We start from the raw sequence: 24,615 nt of genomic DNA on the forward strand, positions 1-24,615 counted from the left end.
TGTATTTCACTTTTCTTCTTTATACTGTAACTGCTATTCTAATAGCAAATCCTTCACAAAAGTTATTGCACTACATTCTTGATTAAATTATCTTTCCATTGATATATAATTTTATGGTACTACTCCAAAAAAAAGTGGTTTTATTAGCTAGTTTTAGAAAATATACTTTTCCCAAAGGTTTTCACAATTTTGGCTACTACTGTAACACACAAAAATATATAGGATAACAAGAACAAGACCTTAAAGAGTAATTTTTATGATATAAATATCTTGGAACTGCACTCCAATTTACCAGATGTATGCAATGAAGTGAATTGCTAATTCATAAAAGTTACTGCAGTGTTTCCTACCTGGGAGCCCTACAAAAGTGCTAAATTTAAGGTGCCAGAATTCTCAGCAAGGCCATGCTTTCTGTAGAATTCTTGTAGAGTTGAAGTCTTCACATCTCAAGACCCCCCCAGGAACTAGTTTCTTCCTGGGACTGTAGCATATAAGGTGCCCGCCTATAGGATATTGTGATATGTAGGTATTTTTTCATTCATTCACTCTCTGTGGATTTTTTTTTACAGATCTTGGGAGAAAAAAGTACATTAAAAGGAATGAGAAATGAAAATATTGTAACCTTCTTTGGAAATAGTTTGTTTCTTATTAAGTAATTTGAAAACAGGCATGTCTTAAAACTCTTGACTGCATGTTTCAGGTCAGTATTGTATGCCAGAGGAAGGGGTTCCGCTAACTCCCAAATCCGAATTGCTGAGCACCCAGGAAATCATCACTCTTGCTGGGCTCTTTGTAAAGGAAGGTGTGGACAAGATCCGTTTGACCGGAGGAGAGCCTCTTATCCGGCCTGATGTGGTGGACATCATAGGTACACTTGTTATAGATACTATAGATACCAAGAGCCGTGGTGGTGCAGTGGTTAGAATGCAGTACTGCAGCTATGTCTGTTGACAGCAGTCTGTGAGCAGTTTGGCAGTTCAATTCTCATCGGCTCAAGGTTGACACAGCCTTCTATTCTTCCGAGGTGAGTAAAATAAGGATCCAGACTGTTGGGGGCAATATGCTGAATCTGTAAACTGCTTAGAGAGGGCTATAAAGCACTGTGAAGTGGTATATAAATCTAAGTGCTATTGGTATAGGTCACAATGCTGGCCTGTGACCACGATTGATTGATTGACTTTATGTCTCACTATGGGAGAATGTTACAGGTAATACTCTGAGAATTGAGAAAGCAGATCTTAGGTTTGTTCTGCTGTACAAAAATACTTGATATCTAATATCAATGTGCATCTTCTGATCTCTAGAATACCATATATAGTTTTGGATAAGCCAAGAATTTTAGGTGACAAAATGCACCTAAAAATCAGGTTCCAATTATCTGTAGATGGGCTTATCCATCCATCCTAGACTTATATACCGCTCCATAATGCTTTTTGAACTCTCTAAACAGTTTACAAAGTCAGAATGTTGCTCCCAATAATTTGGACCCTCATTTTACCTTGGAAGGATGGAAGGTTGATTCAACCTTGTGCTGGTTAGGATCGAACTCCTGACTGTGGGCACTGTTAGCCTGCAATACTGCATTTTAACCACTGCGCCATTACAGCTATTATATACCATAAAGAGTTCCAAGATAAACGGACCGTATTTTTAACCAAAATATCGTTAAGAATGCAAGTCATGTAATGGACTACAGTGAAAAGGTGGAAAGGAAACTAGCTTCACTTGGGAACGTGCCGACATGAAGCTCCTAATAAATAACTGGATTTCTTTTGAAGCTTGGCTTGAGACTCATGTCGGAAACCTGACAGGAAGCACATTCCAAAGACAAGAGGTAACACAGCCAGGAGCTGGATAGAAGAAAGAGATTTAAGATAGCCATTCCCTGGAATTTCCCATAGTATTTCTGTAACTTTCTACTTCAGTAGACAAGTATAGCTGTAATCAGGCAATATTCTGTCTATATGGTGTAAACAAATAATTCAACTGTGGCTGGATTGCTCTATGTTGTTCTTGGTCTGGGCCTGGTAGGTCCAGGTGCCACATTTTTCATGGTATTTTGTTAAAAAAAAAAAGAGAGAGAGTTGGCTTATCCACAGATGGACTTACATGTGAATATATACAGTATATCGATATCTTTATCTTGATTAAGGGTGATGATGCAAACCAAGGAGTTTCTTAACTAAAAATTTGCAGATCGCCAAATTTAGAAAAATAGATACAGATTTCCATAAACACATATAGGAAGCTCCAAATGTGATGCTCCAAATCCTGTGCTATTATAGTTAATCACAGTATGTAAGTGTCATGTTATTTTTTTTTCTTTTCCTTATATTATTTACCTGATCTTCAGTTCAATACAGTTGCTAATCTTTCGTCACCACTGTATTTTCTCAGCTCAGCTACGCAAATTAGAAGGGTTGAAAACCATCTCTGTCACAACTAATGGGATCAATTTAGCCAGACTGTTACCCCGGCTAAAAGAGGCTGGCCTGGATGCCATTAATATCAGCTTGGACACCTTGGTACCAGCTAAATTCGAATTCATTGTCCGACGAAAAGGTATTTTGAAATCTTCTACAATAACATGTTTAATATTTTTATTATTGTGCCCTGTATGGAATTTACCATATGATAGGGAGTAAAGAGTTCAGAACTAATCAGAGAGCATGTATTCTCAATACCTAGCTGATCATTTGATCTCAAATTTCAAGTTTTTTTTTAAGTTACTGCTCAGCATGTTGAGCTGAATATACATTGCTTAAGAATGGTATTACTCTTTACTGTATGGCATCATCTGTAATTTAATATATTGGTATGTAAATATTTTTAATAAGCTATGTAATACATTTGATTTGATTCAGAAAAGGGATTTCAAGAAAAAGTATACAAGAGCATGACCACAGAACCTATCTACAACTCTTTAAAACAACTACCGTATTTTCTGGCGTATAAGACGACTTTTTAACACATGAAAATCTTCTCAAAAGTCGGGGGTCGTCTTATACGCCGGGTGTCGTTCTCCTGTAACCAGACAGACCAGCCCGAAAGGCTCTGATGAGCCTTAAATGGCTCTGGCGATCCCAGCTCTGACGATCCCAGCTGAGTTGCCTGCTAATCAGGCAATGCAGCTGGGATCACCAGAGCCATGTAAAAGGAAAAAAAATTTCCCTCTCCAGCTTGCTTACCTTAGCTGCTAGTCGCAACGCTTGCCTTGCTTCGCTTGCCTGAATCTATTCCATCAGCAATCAGCAATCAAGCAGGCAGGGAGTTGTGGACTTCAACTCCCAGAATTCCTCAGCCAGAAAAACAAAGCTGGCTGAGGAATTCTGGGAGTTGAAGTCTACAAGTCTTAAAGTTGCCAAGGTTGGAGACCCCTGTTCTATTGGGTAAGTTTTTTTCCCCTTTGGGAGCTTTAAAAAAAATAGTTAATTGGGGTTTTTTTCAGTTGTTCTTTTTTAGACCTAGCCATTTAAAGTTTAGGAAGTTTTAAATTTAGTTTTCATATAAAAATAAAAATAAAATAAAATAATGTTTGCGCAGTTTTCTGAGATTTAGTGTGTTTCTGTAGTGTTTCACTCTAACTACACAAACACACAAAATCTCACAAAGCTGTACGTGGAATTTTGTGTGTGTAAAGTGTGAAAGTTGTTTTTTTTTTTGGCTTTTGTGACTCTGTGAGGTTCCTGCTTGTTGCAGGGGCCATTTTGGGTCTAGCACAACTGCTTTTACATTGTGGGTGAGCCAGTTGTGTTGTGTTGTGTGTGTGTAAAGTGTGAAATTTGGTTTTTTGGGCTTTTTGTGGTTGTGTGAGGTTCCTGCTTGGTGCAGGGGCCATTTTGGGTCTAGCACAGCTGCTTTTACATTGTGGGTGAGCCAGTTGATTTTTTTAATTTTTATTTGGTGTGCGTTGGAAGAGGGATAGTCTTATACGGCAAGTATAGCCCAAACCCTATATTTTAACAGGAAAAGTCGGGGGTCGTCTTATACGCCCAGTCGTCTTATACGCCGGAAAATACGGTACATCTTTTCCCATTTTCAGCTACTTGTGGAATATACACATTTTTTTCTGAGCAGCACTGTATATAGAACACGCCTTCTCAAATGCCATGATTTCATGACTGCCTAAAAAAATAAATGAATTTGTACAATATCCTTCATGAAAAATTTCTCTGGGGATAATTTTGGACAAAAATGTAGGACTGCCACTTATTTTTAATATGTACATTTCAATCTATATAAAAAAATAAAACAGCAATAGAACCTTAAAACATTTTAAAATAAAACAATTTCATTGGATATACACTCAAAATGTAAAACATTTTAATAGGAAGAAAGAGTTAAGTTTACTTTTGCATAATTCCTGAAATCAGAATTTTATTTTCAAGACAAGTACCCTTGTATTTATTTTTGCTTATTATTTGTTCTCTATAGCAATAACTGTAGAAAATTGTAACTTACATGAAGAGGATGTTCCATATTAACCTTAACCTTCTTGGTTAAGCTCACAGTAACATATTTTGCACACTAATCCAAATTTCAGAAAGTTATTGTTAGGTTTTTTTTCCCAAAAGAAGCATCAGAAGAAGTATCAGCAAATGTAGTCCTAGCTGTTGGTTTAGCATTCATTAAAATAATAAGTATAAATACTGAACTGCATTAACATATATGCTTCTATACATACCCCAAGGAACACAGATGTACCACTACAGTGCTATGCTGATAGAGAAAATTTCACTTTCCATTATAATGGGGGGGAGGGGGGGTAATGTGACTGGGTGGGTGTGGCCAACTTTTTTTTTTTTTTTTACTTTTAAAAGCATTTTTTCTACAACCTCTTTGGCCGAAGAGGTTATGGAAAAAATGCTTTTAAAAGCCTCTGACGATCCCAGCTGAGCCGCGCAATCATCAGAGGCTTTTTTTTTTACTTTTAAAAACATTTTTTCATCCGAAGAGGTTTAGAAAAATGCTTTTAAAAATTAAAAAATAGCCTCTGATGATCAGCTGGGCATGGGGGGGCAGGGATTTTTGCTACCTCTTCTCCAAACCACCCGCCTCCATCGCTACCGGATCAGGCGATCTGGTCCGAACCAGGAGCATTTCACCCCTGCACCTAGTGAAATAAAGATATTCCATACATAAGGCATTCAAATATTAAACTGAATTGTTAGTGGTTGTTGTGATTTACAAGGTGGGGTGACTTCATAATTTGTAAACGTTTCCATTAAAAGCTACAGAGAAATTGATATATAAAATGCAGCCCTTTATGTAAATGACTTAATGTGTCTTGAGACACAAATTGCCTTGGGAGATTAGAGATTTCAACAGCTTCAACGTGCCATGAGATCATGAACAGAGATTTCTTATGTATCTAAATAAGATATCTAAATAAATAAGAAAAAGGGTAAAAAGAATTGCTACTCTTAAAAAAGAAAAATGGTTTTCTCATTTATACGTTCTTGATTTCTTATATACCAGCATGTATCATTCTGAGAAATTGATGTTACAAATTATACAGTTCCTTCTCCCCCTCCATGCCTTTAAATTTATGTTTGAATGTAGAACTGATAAAAGTAAAAGAAAAAAGATGTAAATTCCTTCAATTCCTGGTGTTTTCATCCATAGCATTTTCTCAGCACCATTAAGGAACCTTTTGATATTGCCTGCTGGTTTGTTTGTTTGTTTTATTTATACTGGAGTTGTATCGTATCGTAGCATAGCGTAGCGTATTGTATTTGGATTATTTTCCAGTCCGGCCATGCAAAATTTCTTTCAATCTCCAAGTTGTTTCCCATCAAATCACAGTTCAGAGGCTTGAAGAAATTTAAACAGCGAGACAGGTCACCAGTTACTTCACTTTAGAAGTTGTGCCCAATGAGAAAGAACCCAGAGCTGCGGAGAGCAATGTTATCACAGCATGTAGTGGCAGGGAAGGCTCCTTCTCCCCCTCCTTCTATGGGAGAAAGCATGCTGCCCCTACTAACAGTGGCAATCCATCCGTCTCATTGAACAGTAATCAGATTCAGTTACGCTTATATAAAATGCTGGAAAATGCCTTTCCTCCCACTTTTGTAAGAGTACAAATGGTGTTGCCAAAGTGTGGGGATGGAGATGGGTCTGGAATAATTAGTTGTGAATTAATATGCATAGTGCGTACAGGGTATGTGGAAGATAATTAACTGAGAGTTACATTCCATTCCCAAGTACAAGTTTCAAATGTTTTCAAATGTTGCATGTTTCTCTTTGCAAAAGCATCCTCTGCTTTTTACTAACAATCTTAGGGGTGATGATAGCAGACAGCACAGAGACAAGATAAATATTGCTTAACAGAATCACTTATGCGGACTCCAGAATTGAAAGCACACATTTGAAACCATGTTAATTTGTTTGGGATGGCTGCAATCTGTTCCTTGTAGGGGAAATGCTCATATGGAGCCACTAGATGGTGATACAGTGTCAGTTAAAACGAATGGAAGCATAATAGGGAAAAACAGCCAATAAAAGTGACTTTAATCAGCTCAAGATGTTTTTGCACATTTCCCTCTGCTTTACATTTAATTGTTTCTAAATATGGATTGTGCTACATAGGGGAATCTCTGAATACACCGAGGAACCTTATCCTTGTGTGCTTGCATATTTAAATATTTTTAATCATATATCAAATTTTAGAAAACTTTATTGCAGAGAGATAAACTTTGAATGAATCCAGCAGGATTCATCTACAACTCCATCACAGGGCAGTCAGTTCATACCTGGGGAAGTATAACTAATGTTTCAGACTGTTCATTGTTGCTAGTCAAGGAATTAGATCCGCTCCTGTAAAATGAGAACATATTAAGCACGTTGACTCCAAACTATTAATGTTCTAGCAGGCCCAGCACTCACCAACAAAATGATGATCATGGTCTTAAAAATAGAATTAAATAAATTAATGAAAGCAAAAAAAAAAATCATTAGTGGTTACTTCCAGAACAGCATAGCTTTAAAATACATGCATCCCTTGCATATTTATTTATTTCTCAAATTTATATGCCACCCTAGACCCAAGGGCACAAAACAACCTTATTTATTGCTAAGGCTTCTGGGCCAGTTCAGTCATAACCAGCAAATACTTCCCTTTTGTAACAAAGCTTAACACAACATGCAACAGTATTAATGATCAACATCCTAATTCATGACTGAAATGGTCGCCATGTGCAGGATGTCATTTCCGTTTGAATCCCTACAGGCTTTCTTGATATCATTTCTGAATTCCAAAAAGTTTGCAGCCATTCTACCTTCAAGGGGAATTCTGTTCCATAGGACAAGGGAGGACCAGAGAGGGCCTGGGTTCAAGCCTTCTGAAGGTGACTCTTTCTCAGGGTAGGCAATTAGATGGACAGATACTGCTTGGAGCAGGAAAACCTAAAGTAGGCAAGTTTGATATTGCCTTTGTATTGCCACTATAGAAACATTACATTGGTGTCCGACAGGGTGGGTTTGATTTAAATCAAATCACGATTTAAATCACCAGTAAAAAGGCTTGATTTAAATCAACTCGATATAAATAATAATTTTTAAAGAGCAACTGTCATCTCTGCCCCACAGCGGCTCCTCCTCTGACCCGCTGTTGACTCACCGACAGTCCCAATATTGCAGAATATACAGCCTCATGCTACATGACTAAGCTCCATTTCATGCTGAATAAACTAAATTATTAATGTATCTTAAATAGAAAACTATCTTTAGATAGATTTTTACTCCAAAAGCATTTAATAAAAATAAATTTAACAAAAATTTTAAAAAAATGATTTAAATTTTTAAAAAATTTGATTTTTTTGATTTAAAAAAATCATCGATTTTTATCCACCTTGGTGTCCGATCTTGGCAATTTTTATAGCTACTCAGTCCTTTATATTTGCCTGGTGCATTTATCCTAAAAAAAATATTGATGCTTCTTTTTGGCTAGTGTTTCCTTGATTGCCCGATATTCCTAAAGTTGCACGGAAGTTCTCTTCTTTTTGATTTCCTTCCAAGCGTTTCTGCAAGCAGGACGGATTCCTGAATACAGTAACTCTAGTGTTCTCCCTCTATGTTATGCTTCCCGATGTCATGTTTAGTCTGCAATCTTATTTTATTAGAGTAAACCTTTGCAACTGAAGTCAGAGGTTTTCGGAGTAGCAGGAAAGAGAAATAACAAACACATTTTGACATCAAACAATTATGGTAGTCCATGTTATTTAATCCTCATGACTGCCCATCCCACTCCTCTTCTTTCATGGAATAACAATGTATTTTTCTTTTCCAAATATTTGGGGCTTACATAAAGTACTTTATATTCCTCTTGAATAAACATCTCTTACATCAACATGATTGGAGGGATGGTGAAAATTTGTGAAAAGTCTTGATTTGGGTTTCTCTCTACATTTGAAAACACACTCGGCATAATGTTATGCGTATCTAAAGCCCATTGTGACTACTCCTACAGAAAAGTATTTAGAATTGTTACTAAAACACAATGTGTTATTATATTTCATCTGTTTTATATAGCAAGAGAAGCTTTTACTCAAATGTGTTTGACAGAGTCATGAATTAATATTTAACAGAACGCAAGAATAAATGTGTAAATTTATTGTAAATTTTATGTATTAGTATTGGATTCAGTTTATGTGTATTTATAAGACATTTTGCTCAACTTTTTCTATATAATTGCATTCTGGTTTTAGGATTCCACAAGGTAATGGAAGGAATTCACAAAGCTCTTGATCTTGGCTATAATCCTGTTAAGGTGAGAATATTCCTTACTAGTAATCTAGAACTACTGTACATGGTATTCATCCTATTACACAAAAGTACAACCTTCAAGCTTTGTCTGCAGTACTGCATTCTAACCATTTTGCTACCATTGTGCAAAGTTAGTTTTGGCATACTTATGTCACATCTCATATGTTGCTTTCAATTATTTATTATTTAAATAAACACAAAATGCTTATTTGTTTCTTATTTCACCATTCCAGACTAAAAATGGTGAAGACTAGAAGCCTAAAGTTTCTGCTGATTAGGAGTTATGGGAAATGACCTGTTGCCCAAGGCATTTGGAGATCCTCAGTTTAGGAAGGGTGGTGTAATGCCTTAATCCCAATAATTTGTTTCGGAAGCAATTCCCCAATACGCATTTTTCTTTATCCCATAGTTATCCCATAATTTTTAAAAATCCCATAAAGGAAAGATAGGGATAATTGTCTGTTCAATAATAGAGAACACAGGATTTGTTTTATCAATGGTTGGATAACAGAGGTAGAAATTAGGATTTTAAAGTGTTACTATGTAAGCAACTGAATCAGGCAGTACGCTGTTCGCTAAGCACTTATTGTATGTAAAGGAAAAATATATAAATAAATGGGGGGGGGGAATAGAGCACATTATCTACTATCTACTGAGCTGTGGTGATGCAGTGGTTAGAATGCAGTACTGCAGGCTACTGCTGACTGCCGGCTGCCCAGAAATTTGGCAGTTCAAATCTCACTAGCTCAAGGTTGACTCAGCCTTCCATCCTTCCGAAGTTGGTAAAATGAGGACCCAGGTTGTTGGGGACAATATGCTGACTCTGTAAACTGCTTAGAGAGGCCTGTAAAGCATTGTGAAGCGGTATATAAGTCTAAGTGCTATTGCTACATGGGCTTATTGTGCTTTTGTGCACAATGGCCTTCGGTCATTTCTTGTACTCATTCACTCACTTTTTCTTTTAGGTGAACTGTGTGATTATGAGAGGACTCAACGAAGATGAGCTGCTGGATTTTGTTTCTTTTACAGAAAAGCAGCCCCTGGACGTGCGCTTTATAGAATACATGCCTTTTGATGGTGAGCTCTTGAGATTACACTTGGCTTCAAAGACTGAGTAAATGGAGTGGGCAGATTCCCATTCCTGCAAAAAATGGTGAATGGAATATCAGCTTAGAGGTATCTTCAGCCTCTGTGGCCTATAGGGGAATTTCTTTGGAAAGGGACGATGCCAAAGTATTGGCATTGCTGGTATTTTATTATTATTGATATTGTATGTCTCTGATCGTATAGTTTCATGGCAGCAAAGCACAACATAGTCCTACATTTATATTGTAAGTTTTACTAATAATGCTGTTATTTACTTGCTACACAAATTCCTTAAAAACCTAAGGAATTGCACTGGAATGGGATTTTCACAGACTTCTGCTCCTTCCACTCCAACCACTGTTCTTTAACTGCCTACCATTGCATCTTAACTATTGTCTAGTCACATAGAAATCTGTTGCCCCAGATGACAACATGCTGTAGTTAAAAACATGTCTTTTGTATTATAAACTTAAATCTCTCCCATAGTCAATACCAGCCTTATTTGATCAATAACGTTTATTTCCTTCTTACTCTAGGCAACAAGTGGAACTTCAAGAAAATGGTGAGCTACAAAGAAATGCTGGATACAATTAAACAGAAATGGCCAGACTTGAAAAAGTTGCCTTGTGAAGAAGCTTCTAGCACTGCCAAGGTGAATATTAGCGTGATCAAGGAATCAGTAATCCGAGAAAGTTTCTTTGTCCGCTATTTCAGTGCTAGTTATCAAGAAGGGAGAGAGATGATGCGGATTCTATAGTCCTGATAGAGTTTTCCTGTGTACTATTGACAATTATGCTATTCATGGTATTGACTCAATACTGTGCCTATTTATTATTTATTTTTTAAACTTACGTGCCATCCATCTCACCTAAAATGAATTTAGGGGACTTACTATAATGTAAAAACAACAATATAAATCATTAAAATAGTAAGATAATAAGTATTAATATTAAAAAAAGATAGCTAAGGAAGGGAGCAAGTTAAAATAGGCTGGCGGTAGTATCTGTCAATCCATTAACCACCTCCAGTATGATATGCCATATTGGGGTCTCAGGAGCCATGGCAGAAAAGGCTCTTCTTATTGACCAATGGGGTCCGTAGCATGCACATACACTTGACCAATGGGGCTTTCAGGACCCTAGGATAGCAACCAGTGCAGCTTGCCTAACATCAGTGTTACATGGGCCACCCTAAGGTTTTGAGAATTTTCTGTGTGGCTGCATTCCTTGACAGCTGCAACTTCCAAATACTCTTCAAGAGTAGCCCCATGTAGAGTGTGTTGCAGTAGTTCTGAGATGAAATGAGGTGTGTGTGTGTGAGAGAGAGAGAGGAGGAGGGGGGGAAAACCAAACATATTCTGACTATAAATAATGCTTTGTAAACTGTAGTTATTTAAGTATTGCCTCAGTTTATAGGGTAGATTTATGTACCATTACCTTCATAATTGTCCTGTGATAAATTTCTGGTATTATCTACTATACATAAACTATTCTGAGCTTGCTTTTTATGTAGACTATGCATGAGGTATTGTGTCTGGGAATTTTGGTCATTTTGCAGTTATATCCATGACAACTGCTGTTGTGTTTATAATATAAATGTGTTCCATAATGTGATTTGTAAATGATTTGCATAATGTTTTTAACAGAGAAGTATGCAGCACGTAAGAATTTTAAAATAGCCCTTCATCTAAACACATATCATTAAAATGTTGTCATGGATTTTTCCATCTAGCATGTAAGACCTTTGTAGAAATAAATTTAGCAAGAAATTGTTGGTAAGAAGATAAGAATCCTTACAATGCTAGTGTCTGCTCTTTATCATAAAGAAATATATATCCCTACATATTGAAGGAATAATATAATCCCAAATTCAATAATTGATTTCCAACATAGTATTGATACCTGAATATTTTTACTGGTGACTTTTAACCTCATGGTAACATTTCATTCATGGTAGCATTTACAGAATTTCTTGTCAGTGTCCTAAACTTTCCCCATATCCTATCTAATTCACAGCTATTAGGAGTGTGTAAAATTAGTTGAATTTGAACTGTACTTAATTTTAAACACTCTGTTTTCAAGGGTGAAACAGCTATTTTGAGTGTAAAATGGGTTGAGCCTAAAATATTTCTATAAAACTCAGAATTAGCTCATTCCATTAATCTCTGATTGAGTTTAGGTATACTGGGGTCACCCTTGGATGCCACAGGTGAATACAATTATTAGATTAGTCCACCCTATAGGGTTTCTGTGGGAGATTGAAGTCTTTCCTGACAATCTGATGGGTGGCTTGATGGAGCCACCTGAATGGTTACTTCCTGAAATGGATATCTGTTAAAGGAGTTGGATTGGATTGTTTCTGTGTGGCTTCTTACTGAGAGTCAGTCCTAGGGAACTCTTTGGTTCTCTGAAGAGGTACTAAAAGTGCAATTGGAAAGAAGACAAAGAATGAATCCAACTGAACATGAGTAAAAACACACGTTAGAGATTGCAACATGGTGATAAAGTTGGCATTTTATCTCAGCTGCAGATAGATGTTCAGATATATATTTTTTTTAAAGGAGACTTGTTCCTAGCTAGGTAGAGATGAAGTTACAGGGTAATCTGGAGAGCTTCATCTGGTAGATAAGATGCAGACTTGCTTGGGATTGTCCTCCAGCTGTCCAGATCCTATAGCGTTGACAAAGGCAAGGTCTTGTAGAGTTACCTGGAATGCTTTTCTACCAGTAACTGCTGAGGATCCTCAAATCCACTAAACCAATTGGGGGTCACTCCTTGGGCGGTTAAAACCACTTGGTTGGGTCTGTGCAATAATATTTGTTTTGCTGAAAGAAGGGGTGGTATAACTTGCCTTGAATGAAGAGATGCTTCACTCCCTCCTCAAGAAGCCTTTGCTGAAGTGGACAGTCTTGGACAATTTTCATCCACTCGCCAATTTTCACTTCTTGGGGAAGATTGTTGTAAAAGTGATCATGCTGTAGCTTCAGAGAGCAAGATGGAAATGGATAATCTGGAAAATACAGATTATCTAGAACCTTTTATGCTTGGTTTTATACTGGGACATAATACTGAGATGGCATGGTTCACACTTCTGTGTAATTTCTGGCAGAGCTGGGACAGGAATAGTGCAGCTATCATGGTTCTCTTTAATTTAGCATTTTCAAAAGTACTGTCAACCATGATATTCTTCAGGGATTTGGGGTGGTAGATACAGTGTTCTAGTAATTATCTTTCTTTTTTGTGTGTAGTTGGATCCAATCTGCTTATCCTAAACATTCCAGCATATTTGGTATGTTCTGGGGCCTACTGACTAAATTATTTTATCTGAGGGGACTCGGAAATGGGCCTTCTTTATCATAGCACCCACCTTCTAGAATTATATCCCCCAGGAAATTTGTTTAGTCCCACTCTGACCTTATTCAGATGAACCTTTAAAATTTGACTCTTTCCCAAGGATCTTATAGTGATAATTAGTTTGTCAAAATTGGGGTTATTTTTCTGGACATCAGCTTTTTATATTGTTTGCAGTTTATTGTTTTCTATATGTATACTATATATTTCCCAGAGTCATGATGGAGTCAGGCAGCCTATAAATTTAATTAATGCATTTAATAAACTACATTTCACATGGGAGACAGCTGTTTTGAATTTGACAAAGTTTGAATTCAAAACATTTTGCGCATCCCTAGCTTCTCCTTTCACAAACTAGAAGAATTTTTTAGGAATGAAGTACAACTGATGTGATTAACTTCATTGCCTTTTTTTCATTTTGCTCCTGGTTTTTAACAGGCATATAAGGTTCCACATTTTCAAGGGCAAGTTAGCTTCATTACTTCCATGTCTGAGCATTTCTGTGGATCCTGCAATCGACTGAGGATCACAGCTGATGGGAATTTGAAGGTAACTCTATTGCTTTCTCTGTTTTATCAGGGAACCAAGTATCCAGCGAAATGGGAGTCTTCACTGGATGGTTTCAAGCAAAGGCTACCACCTATCTCTCTGGAATGCTTTAATTTGGACTCCCATATTAAGCAAGGGGGTACAACTTGGTGAATGATTAATTAATTATTATGATAATGATAAATATTTATTTTACAGGGATGGAGTTCATAAAAAATGGGCATTGCATTCAGAACAGGTTTAAACACTCTTGAATAAATACTCTCTAAACAGAAGTAGTAAATTACATGACAATTCCTGTTTAGTTATTACTTGAAGCAAACATATTTTTGCTGTTTCCTAAAATTTTATTTTTCTTTCTTTTCTAATATACTGTATTCAAATATGAAAACTAATGGAAAGTAAATATACTTTAATCTTTTATTTGAAATTGTCTTGTAAGTGGTAATTGGCAAGCACTATTAAATCAGACATGTGGGGTACAGACCAAGTAGTAAGATGGGAGGAGAGAGCAAGGAGAGGATGAACAATTTTCCTGTCACGTTGAAAGTTGTTATTTGTAATTAGTTCAGCCTTGGTGCTTAAAAGTTCCAACTCCCACAATTGGTGACAGCAAACATTGCATTAATATCTGTTGACACTAAGTCAGAGCAAGTTCATTAGCTTAAATAACTTACAGAGCTTGATCTTAATGAAATATTCAAGCCAGTACTTTGTGTCACGCTAGAAGTTTGAATTAAAGCACCAGTAGGTGGCAACACTTAGTTGATCTTTGCTGATCTCAAAACAACTAAGGCAACATTGGATATAGAATTTGGACAGGAGGCCACCAGGAAACCTTGGTGCTGTAAGCTAGACTGAGATGTTTACAAAAATTTAGGGGAAAAAAACCAGAAATAAACCATTTCTGTTTTATTGCCAAGAAAAACAAAAGGATATACTTATATAGTTGCAGTTCTTAGGCCAAGAATGGCCCATGTAACACCACTGCTCCGCGAGTTACATTGGCTGCTAGTCTGCTACCAGATGCAATTCAAGATGTTGGTAATCACTTTTAAAGCCCTTCATGGCAAGAGTCCAGGCTACTTGAGGGATCAACTCATCCCATTGGGATTGGCCTGGTCCACCCGTGGCAGCTGAGAAGGCATGTTGTAGGCCCTGTCAGCTCAATTATTTTAGCTGGCGAGATCTAGGAGAAGGGCCTTCTCTGCCATTGCACCTCCCTGTGGAATATCTTGCCCCTTGGAGTGAGGACAGTCCCCCATCTTTCATAAGAGCCTAAAGCAGGAGTCCCCAATCCCTGATCTGTGGACTGACAATGGGTCATGGTGTGCCAGAAATCAGGTCATGCCAACAAGCGAAGCTCCATCCCCAGGATGCAAGCAGCACGTCCCTCCGGTCCATGGAAAAACCTCTCCATGAAACCGGTCCCTGGTGCCCAAAAGGTTGGGGCTGCTCTGCCACTTAGCTTAGGGGTCCAGTTGGGGAGCATCACAGTGGAAGTGGTTAGTTGATTAACAACAGATCCCACTTCCCTCCCTATCCTGCTCCCGCCTTCCCTATCTTTTAATTGGGCCATAGTGTTTGGATTTTGTATTAACGTATTTATGTTTTTAGGTTATATAGTTTTTTATCTTTTATGATTGTAAGCTACCCAGATTTACCTTAAGGTAAGATGGGTAGCCTGTAAATTTTATAAATAAATAAAATGTTTCCCCAGTAGCTTTAGGGGATATGAAGTGCATGCGGTAAATAGAATATTGGAGAATAATAACATATTCTATTTTTAGTCTGAACGCAATTATAGAAACATAGCAGACTGCTAGTATCAAGACTGACACAGTTTTTATCTTCCCTCCATAAACGAAAGCTAGAAGTCTTTACAGGTAGAACCATCTATAACATCTGTTATTTAAATGTAGTGTACTCGACTATTTATAGTGCTGACTTTTCTTTATCTAACAGCCAGGAGATAAGTTGTTTATTATTATTATTAGTGGTAGTAATAAACCTCTATATCTTTCAAAGAAAAAAATCATTCTGTAGCCCATATACATACAACCTCTGTCCCAGAGGCTGCAAAGCCTGGATCCTTCCAAAGGAAAGAGAACTTTTTAATTCAACAGAAAATATTAAATTTGTAATTAAGTTCATTTAATTTATGTTAAAATAAATCTAGTTCTTGTCCTGGCTCCATTCACTTAATTGTTCTGATCATACTCCCTTCCTAGAGGGCAGCTCTTGGGATATCAATCAAAAGCTAAGTGCAATCCTTAACCCAGAGAAAAACAGTACTTTTGATAGAATGTTAAATGCAAGTCAAACATTTTAAATTCAAAATGTTTTGACATCTGAATGCCATTCTGACCCTAAAGTTTCTGATGGCAGTTGGAGGTTGGAATGGTCTGTTTCAAAGTTTGACCTCAAAATGTTTGCAGATCAGTAGAACATGCTATCACCACCAAAGCAAACATTGCATAGGAGATAATGCCCAACTTGGGAATGTTGCATGTTAGCTTCCAGTCTGTACTGATTTCTAAGCCCTCATACTTGGAAGAACTTTGTAAAATTGATTAAGCAAGTCTACATTAGGCTACATCCTTGTTGTATTCCCACAATTGTTGGGACTGCTCTCTTACTATAATGATGTGTGAGAATGAATTTGGGAGACAGGGGGAAGAGACATAGCCAGGGAATGGTTAGATAAGAGCAGCTTGACCCATAAAAGGAAATGTGGGTATGGCCAAACATCTCAGAAGGGACCCTCCCTAGTTTTTTGGCCACTAAAGGTGATGGGGGAGAAATGTACTTTCAGACTTGCAAAATTCTGTTAATGTAACCTTTCAATAAAGTAGACATAGTTCATCTGGATGTGCTTCTTCTCTTGGCTATCATGCAAAGCTGACACCTATTATTATTTTTGGTAGTCTGGAATGGAATGGTAGACTTACCCAAAATTGGTCTCTTGACTTTAGTGAGAAGTACTGTTTTATGGTCATTTTCCATGTTCAGATGGAATAGGAGTTGCCTGCTTGCCTCTTCAAAATAAGGATATTGCCAACTGGCATTTTGTACAGCCTTTGCCAGTTATTGTTGGAACAACCAAAATTTTCTTTTGAAAGATAATCTGGAACTAAAATGTTTTGAGGATTTCATGAACTTTCCTGTAGTGCTACACCCATACAACCTGATGGAGAGTGGAACTATATCTCAGTTCATTTTCTATTCTTGTTTCAGGTCTGCCTTTTTGGAAATTCAGAAGTGTCCTTACGGGATCACTTACGATGTAATGCCTCTGAAGAGGAGTTGATCCAGATTATTGGGGCAGCTGTTGGGAGAAAAAAGAAACAACATGCAGGTATGCCATTTCTCTTTCCCAGATGTGTAGCCAAAGCTGGACTATTAAGAGTAAGCACAATACAGTGCAAAAGTCTTAAAGTGAAATCAAATGTTATGATTTAAGGACTTATAAAATGCTTCCAAATCAAAATTGATCAAGACTAAAACGTTCCAGTTCTTGAATTCAAAACAGATTATTCTACTCTTACTGGCAGAATTCCAGTACTGTTCCATTTCATCTAAAAAGAGTTCCAGGCTCAAAATAGCATGATTTTGATCACAAAAGACTGAGATCAAAACTGAGACAATCGGTAGTAACAGAAAAGCTGTTTTGTGCTTGAAACATTTTAAATTAAAAAGAATTTGCACACTACAATAGTTCTGCTGTACTTTATGCTGACAGGAATCAGGAAGTGTTAATTTCCCTTTCTTGCAGTCTTCACATATTATCCAAATATGTTACCCTGTGTTTGTTCAGAGTTCATTTTAGGCATGTGTATGGGACAGAAGGGAGGAAAGGAATCACATACATTGCTCCTGCCAACTTTGATATGATGTTACAGCGTTCCTAGGCTGTCTAAAAAAAACTAAATAAAGTTATGCCCCTAGCCACTGAAAAATTTCCTGCCATTGTTTTACAGCATATGAGTCCTTTGATTAAGGATCATAATTGGTATTTTATTTTGGGGGTAAGTCCTTCAAATTATGTTATAGACTGCTGTTTTTCATTTCTCATGTGAATTGTTTTCATAGTCTGGTTTTGCTTTCTCTGTTTCCCCATTCATAAGTACCACTTCAAGAGACGATTGCTTAATACTTAATATTGCTAACATCCATACCATCACCAACATTTTTATTTGTTGTTATTATTATTTTTTTTGCATTATTTCCATTGATATAAAATCTGGGAGTATTAATAATTTTTGCATGTTCATTATTTTCTTCTCAGGCATGTTCAACATTTCCCAAATGAAGAACAGGCCAATGATCCTCATTGGTGGGTGACCAATCAGTACGTAAGAAGTACTTAAGTTTTGTAAGATGGTTCACAACCTGTAAACAGAAACTAAACATATTCTAAATAAGAAATAGAAATATGTGCATATTTTCTTTTTAAAAATAATTATCTGGGGCGTCACTTTTGGTGCAGATCAAACTAATGCTGGCTGTGCATCTTGCTAATGCAGCAGTGTGGAAGTTTTTGAGCTTCCATTCTCCAGCCTGTAAGTGAGAATTTTATTATGTAGCTGTTCCTTGGGGCTCTGTACTTAAACCCACTTTAAGATCTGGTATATTGCTAGAATTAGAAGGATGGGATATAGATAATTTGGGAAATGGGAACAATTAACTACTAGCATTTCCACAGCATGGGAGAACCATGTGGTAAACCATACATTTGGAGATTTGCCTGTAATTGAATAAGATGTTTGTGGGGGAGAGCAAAGGAAGCTGGATGCAAAGACAGGCTCCTTCCAGCTGGTTTTGGAATGGGAAGTTGGCTGCCTACACGCAGCTATGTATCTGGGACTTAAATTATGTCTGGTAAGGCCATGCATTCTGCACCTCGGGAAAAGCGACCGCTGACTTTCTCTTTGCAAATAGCATAGTCTTTGTGACTAGGGTAGAACCAGCTTTGTTATGATTTACAGACTACTGCAGGAATATATAGAGCAACTCGGGCAGCTTCCCAATTTAATTTGAAGTGGATTACAAAGTTCCATGAAGTTAGCTCTTGTGTGAATCAGTAGGAAGTGGATAGGAGGTCCAAAGTCCAAGAGAGGATTGGAGTGAATGCTATGGAAAGAATAAATTGTCCTATTCTCCCTCTCTTATTTTTCTTGAATACTTCAGAAGTAGCATTAGTGTTTTCTTTTGATGTGCTCCTTCACATAGACTCATTAGCAGTGTGGAAGGCTTGATGAATTGCAAAAAGTGAAAGTTAAAACTTCTGTAAAACAATGAATATAATCTGAAACTCTGTGTTGACTTACTCTAGTTGCCATTTGTCTTCCTTTGCTTTCATGCAGTCATAAGCTCGTAGTCTGTTTATGGGAACAGTCTCTCCTGCCAATCTTGGTGTGGATCTTCTCTGCTTCTCATACACTATACAATAGCACTTAGACTTATATACCGCTTTACAGTGCTTTACAGCTCTCTTTAAGTGGTTTACAGGGTTGGTGTATTGCCCCCAACAATCTGAGTCCTCATTTTACCAACCTCAGAAGGGTGGAAGGGTGAATCAACCCATGCTATGAAAGTAGTAACTTTCACCACCACATTGCTACAATTTTGTCTCTAATTATATAATAATTGGAAAGCAAAGCATAGGGACTCATTTAACAAAGGTGTACTGTTGGGATTACAACACTGCAATTTTCACTCAAAGGCTGTGTTGTCCAGGACTTTGGGGAAATGGAGTCCCAACATTTTGGGAGAATGCCCAGTTTTGTGTAACCTAAAGCTTACTCCCAGATCTGCAAAGGTAGACAGATTTTTACGTAATGTGTTACAAAATGTCTGTGGCAGGTATCAAATGTCTCTGTGGTCTCTAATGGAAAAGGTGGGGAACCTAGAGTGTGCAAAAAGAAACCGATAGAGAGGGAGCATTTCGTAAATTGACTTCAGCAGCCAGAAATGCTATGCAGGAATTCTGTGTTGCTATTCAAATTATCCCTCTATAAATGCAGCTGAAAACAGGATTTTAGAGGTCAGTAGAGCCGATTAAAAACATATTCTGATGTACAGGAATAGGGATATATAACATCCACAACAACCTGGCATCTATAAAAGCTCAAAATGAAATAATACTTTTTGAATTAAATCAAAATGATTAAAATCTCACGAGCTTTCCAAATCACATGATGATTCATGTTTTCACTTGAAAACTTGGAGATGAGATTATCAAAACATGAAAATAAGAGAGAGAGAGAGAGAGAGAGAGAGAGAGAGAGAGAGAGAGAGAGAGAGAGAGAGGGAGAGAGATCAAGGCCCAGAGCCAGCCCTCCCTTCCACTTACAGTAATAATGTGATTTTGTACAACGGCTGTCAAAAAGATTGTTCATTCTCTATTGTATAAGGATCGGCCACATCTAAATAAGTTCAGTTCTAAGGAAATATTGGAATATAAGAACTTTTTCCTATTATATAGCTCTTCTTCTTCTCCACCCATTAATATCACTTACATGAACTTTTCACAGAAGAGTTGAACATATACATGGATGATTTGTGTCTGCTGGGGTACTCTCACTTCTAGCATTAAGATTGCCTAGTTAAGAACCAAAGTGGAAATTTAAGTTGTCAGCTTTCAAGATTAATTTAGGGTTTGTTCTTTTCAATTGGTTGTTAGGGCTGTGAGAGGAAGAAGTCTCCAAAGCTTGTGTGGAATTTGTCGCCCGGTACCTCTGGAATAGCTACATTCACAGTGTGAAAATAATGGTGCAAAAGTAGACTTGTTGAATTCTAATCTGTCAAAGAAGATAATGTTCTCAGATGGGCACCACATTGTTGAGCTGGGCAGGGAGAAAAAGTGACATGCATGGCGCATACTTGATAGGCTGCAATAATTTCAGACAATGGTCTTAGCTAATGTGTAGGCTAATGTGTCTCCTCTGCCTTAGTTCCGGCAATTGAAAGTTGTAAGAAAGTTGTAAGAAAGGCTCTTGCATCCCCCCACAAAAAGAAACGAGAGCCATGAACGGATGAGAGGTAGACAGAGCGTGCTTATTTTTCTGGGGAAGAAAGGGCTTCTGCTGCATCATAAACAATTCCTGACACCCTAAAGAAATCCTCTGAAAAATACGGCAGATGGGTGATTTGAGCAGGGTTGTTTCTTTCTTAGTCTCTTAGCTATTGGAAATAAAATAGAATTGCTACCCTCCCCACTCCAGGAAAAATCTCACTGCAAACCAAAAGAGAGAGGGGGAGGGAGGTGCACCAAAACTTTGTAAAGATACACATCATTAAAGAGAGATTTGGCTACTTCTTCCCATCTCACTTTCCTTTTTCCTCTACTTGTACCTAAAAAGCATGCCTTCCATTATGTTTTAAAAATCGCCTTTTAACTTGGTCCTTGGCACCAGACTCTGGCATGGCCATAGCCAAGGGATTAATGAGTGGGAGCTGATTCCCAGAAGGTTTGGAACTGAAATTGACCCAAATAAAGATAACACAGATCGAGGAAGAAATACAAGCTCTTGGCAGCACCAGACCAAGCGTGACGGGCCTCTTGTTAACATGGCCAGAGCTGGCAGTTGCAGAGAACTGCTTTTAACTTCAGGCTATGAGAATGGAAAAGTAGTTATGTTCTCTCGAAATTTTGGCTGTACCTTACAACCAGGAGGCCACATCTTGGAGTAGGTGTACTGTAAAAGTTTACAGTGTCAGGGTAAACATTACTGTCCAGGTAATCCTCAACTTACAACAGTCCATTTAGTGACCATTCAAAGTTACCACGGCCCTGAAAAATGTGACTTATGACCATTTCTGCAGCATCCCCATGATCATATGATCAAACTTTAGAGGCTTGGCAGATGATTCACATTTATGACCTTTGCTGTGTCCCAGGATCATGTGATCAACTTTTGCGACTGTCTGACAAGTGAAGTCAATAGGGAAGCCAGATTCACTTAACAACCAGGTTACTAACTTATCAACTGAAGTGATTCACTTAACAACTGTGGCAAGAAAAGTCATAAAATGGGGCAAAACTCACTTAACAAATGTCTCACTTAGCAACAGAAATTTTGGGCTCAATTTCGATCATAAGTTGAGGACCACCTGTAATTGAATCTTATTTCAGATTCAATTGAATGAAATACGGTTTTGTGCTTGATGATATGACCTCCTCTTACATTTCCAAAGAGGGTCAGGAATGGAGGTGTGTGTTTGTGTGGATCTCAGTGAAGGGGATAAATGTAAGTAAAACATTCCTGAACAGATGACTATTTTAAGCTTTTGTTTATGGAAGGCAGTCTGTTCAACTGTTGAGTTAACTCTTTACTATTTAGTAAGTGTCTTAATATTTAGCTAAAATCTTCTTTTTAAACTCCCATTATTCATAATACTGCCCTCAGGAACAGTATGGTAGTATATGTTTGCTGTAATTTCAGTTATTTGAAAGCTGTTCTCATGTTTCCCTTAATTTTCTGTTCTCTAAGTTAAACATATCTGCCCTTTTCAGCCATTCTTTATTTGTCATTTCCTGTTGGATAATATCTGGGTATACTTTTAGAATCTCTATAATCCATCTCTTTAAAATTCTAGGCTTTTTTTGCAAGGGATTTTTAATTGGGTAGAGATTCTGTGGTCATTAATGACTCTGAAGTTGCTTTGTGGGGGGTACAGAAATGTTTCAAATTAGAAATACTCCATTGTTTTGAGTTTAAAGTGGCTTGTTCCAACTCAAAATACTTCCATAATGGACAGGATAATCTATCTTGAATTTGAAGCAGGAGGTTTTAAACTGAAGTATTATGCACACCCTCTACTACTTTCTAATTTATTATCTAATACATCTCAGACAGATAGATTTTCCTACTTCCATTTTAAAGGACAAGTTAAGATAGTTCAAGATTATAGAGGAAGAGATTTTGCAGGATAGTATCTGACTTATATTCTCCGTCAGCAAGAGATCCCATTTGGGTTTTTCGTGGACAGATAAGAAAACACTTGTCCCTCAAATTTTGGTGGGATTTGTACCTGTGTGTGGTTTACTATTTTATAGTTAGTAGTTTTATTGTTATGAGTCACCTAGAGGTGTGTTTAAGATCAGCAGCTATACAAATATTTTAAATAAATAAATAAAATGTCACCACTATGTATGAGTGAGTCCTGTTCACTGTTTTTCAATTAGAGCAGAAGATAAACAGCAAGCTTGTTAGAATGGCTTCAGAAGCCCTAATTCCATCAAGAAATATAGCAATATCTGTGTAAGTCCTGTCTTTGATTGCTTATATGATTTGACTTTCTGCATAGGTGGAATTCTGAAACTGGATTTCTGCCACCTTTGGCAGTTATCGTTGGATTTCTAAACTGAACACATCCATTGCCAATTTGGCCTTTCATTTTCCTTGGATTATTCCCATGCTGTGTATACAAATTGCGTTTGAAGTACCCAAGTTTTTTTTTCAAATACAGATTGCCATGTAGGATGGAGAGTTGTTATTCAAGAATCAGTGCCAAGTCCTATCCATGCCCAGAATTAACATAGTCCTTTGAATTGTGGGCAGCTACTTTCTAGCAACTGATAAGAATGCTGGAAAATTTAAGAAAAGATTCCTGATTCAGAAGGGTATTTTTAGAAGGTTTATTTTTCTCTCTGTGCTTTATGGGAATTTGTAGAACACTGCATAAAATCAACAGTAGTTTTTCTCTTCTAGCATCGACTTTTGTTGTTTTTTTCTTTTTTCCCCAGAGGCAACATCAAGGTCATTTCCACTTCTCCAAGATGCCCTGCAGGACCAAGTAAATTTGAAAGATTGGGGCCTCAGGCAAGACCATTGCCTGACTCTGAAGGAAAGTTTATTCAAACAGATGGGGAAAAAGTTTAAAACAAATATGTTTACAGGACACCATGCCTTGCCAGGATCTTACTCAGCACGACAGCTTGCATCAAGGATTTCACAAGCTCAGCTCAGTAGCAATTGCTTTCTTCAGAAGACTTTGAGCTCCAGCTTGAATGACAAGTGCCTTTGGACAGCAACTCCTCTCTCCAAACAGGCTTCCCATGTGACTAGAGACATTCGTTCCAGGATGGTAAGCCAAGCAGAGAAGGGCTGGAGATCTCTTTCAACTGCCAAATGTCTTGGTGCCTCTGATTGTTTAACCCACATTGACCGAGAAGGCCGGGTATCAATGGTAGATGTTGGAGGGAAGCCAGACTCAGAAAGGATTGCAGTGGCTTGTGCTGTGGTCCGTCTGGGTGCAAAGGTATTCAACTTGGTGCAACAGAACCAAATTAAAAAAGGCGATGTGCTGGCAGTGGCCCAGATAGCTGGAATCCAGGGAGCCAAGCTAACAAGCCAGCTCATTCCACTGTGCCATAATGTCCCATTGAATCTGGTTGAGGTCACTCTTAGTCTAGATGCAGAAAAACATACCGTTACCATTCAGGCTCTGTGCCGCACCCATGGGAAAACTGGGGTGGAGATGGAAGCTTTGATGGCTGCCAGCCTTGCTGCTTTGACAGTGTATGATATGTGCAAAGCAGTGAGCCATGACATAATCATCGAAGAGGTAAAACTCCTCAGCAAGCAAGGAGGCCAGAGGGGTGACTTTAAGCGAGACTGATTAAAGTTTTTATTCAAGAGATCGACATACTTTATCCTTGGAATACAATTTTAGCAACAGCATCTCCAGTACTAGTAACCAAAATTCTGACCATTACCCTTACTAAATCATAATCTCTTGTTTCTCTTGTTTTGGCTAATAACGTAGGCTTAGGTCTACTTGTTTGCCTGTCTTCTTTCATGTAGCAACTGACCTTTTTGTCTGTAAATTCTAAGCTCTCCCACTGCTTTGATTTGCAGTA

General features: G+C 37.7%; 1 protein-coding gene across 1 annotated transcript; it reads left to right on the forward strand.

The window, feature by feature from the left end:
- The first annotated feature begins 700 nt into the window (after window positions 1-700).
- On the forward strand, window positions 701-24,374 carry MOCS1 (molybdenum cofactor synthesis 1). The gene is made up of 9 exons (XM_070949812.1): window positions 701-868; window positions 2,398-2,562; window positions 8,706-8,767; window positions 9,729-9,840; window positions 10,386-10,501; window positions 13,638-13,748; window positions 16,986-17,106; window positions 18,037-18,084; window positions 23,500-24,374. The coding sequence occupies exons 1-9, from the start codon at window positions 712-714 to the stop codon at window positions 24,372-24,374; spliced, it is 1,767 nt and encodes a 588-aa protein (XP_070805913.1). The 5' UTR covers window positions 701-711.
- Window positions 24,375-24,615: the final 241 nt, after the last annotated feature.

The sequence above is a fragment of the Pituophis catenifer genome, unplaced genomic scaffold (assembly GCF_029215685.1).
Source record: "Pituophis catenifer annectens isolate HBS135680 unplaced genomic scaffold, rPitCat1.0.hap2 SCAF_1, whole genome shotgun sequence".
Lineage (NCBI taxonomy): Eukaryota > Metazoa > Chordata > Lepidosauria > Squamata > Colubridae > Pituophis > Pituophis catenifer.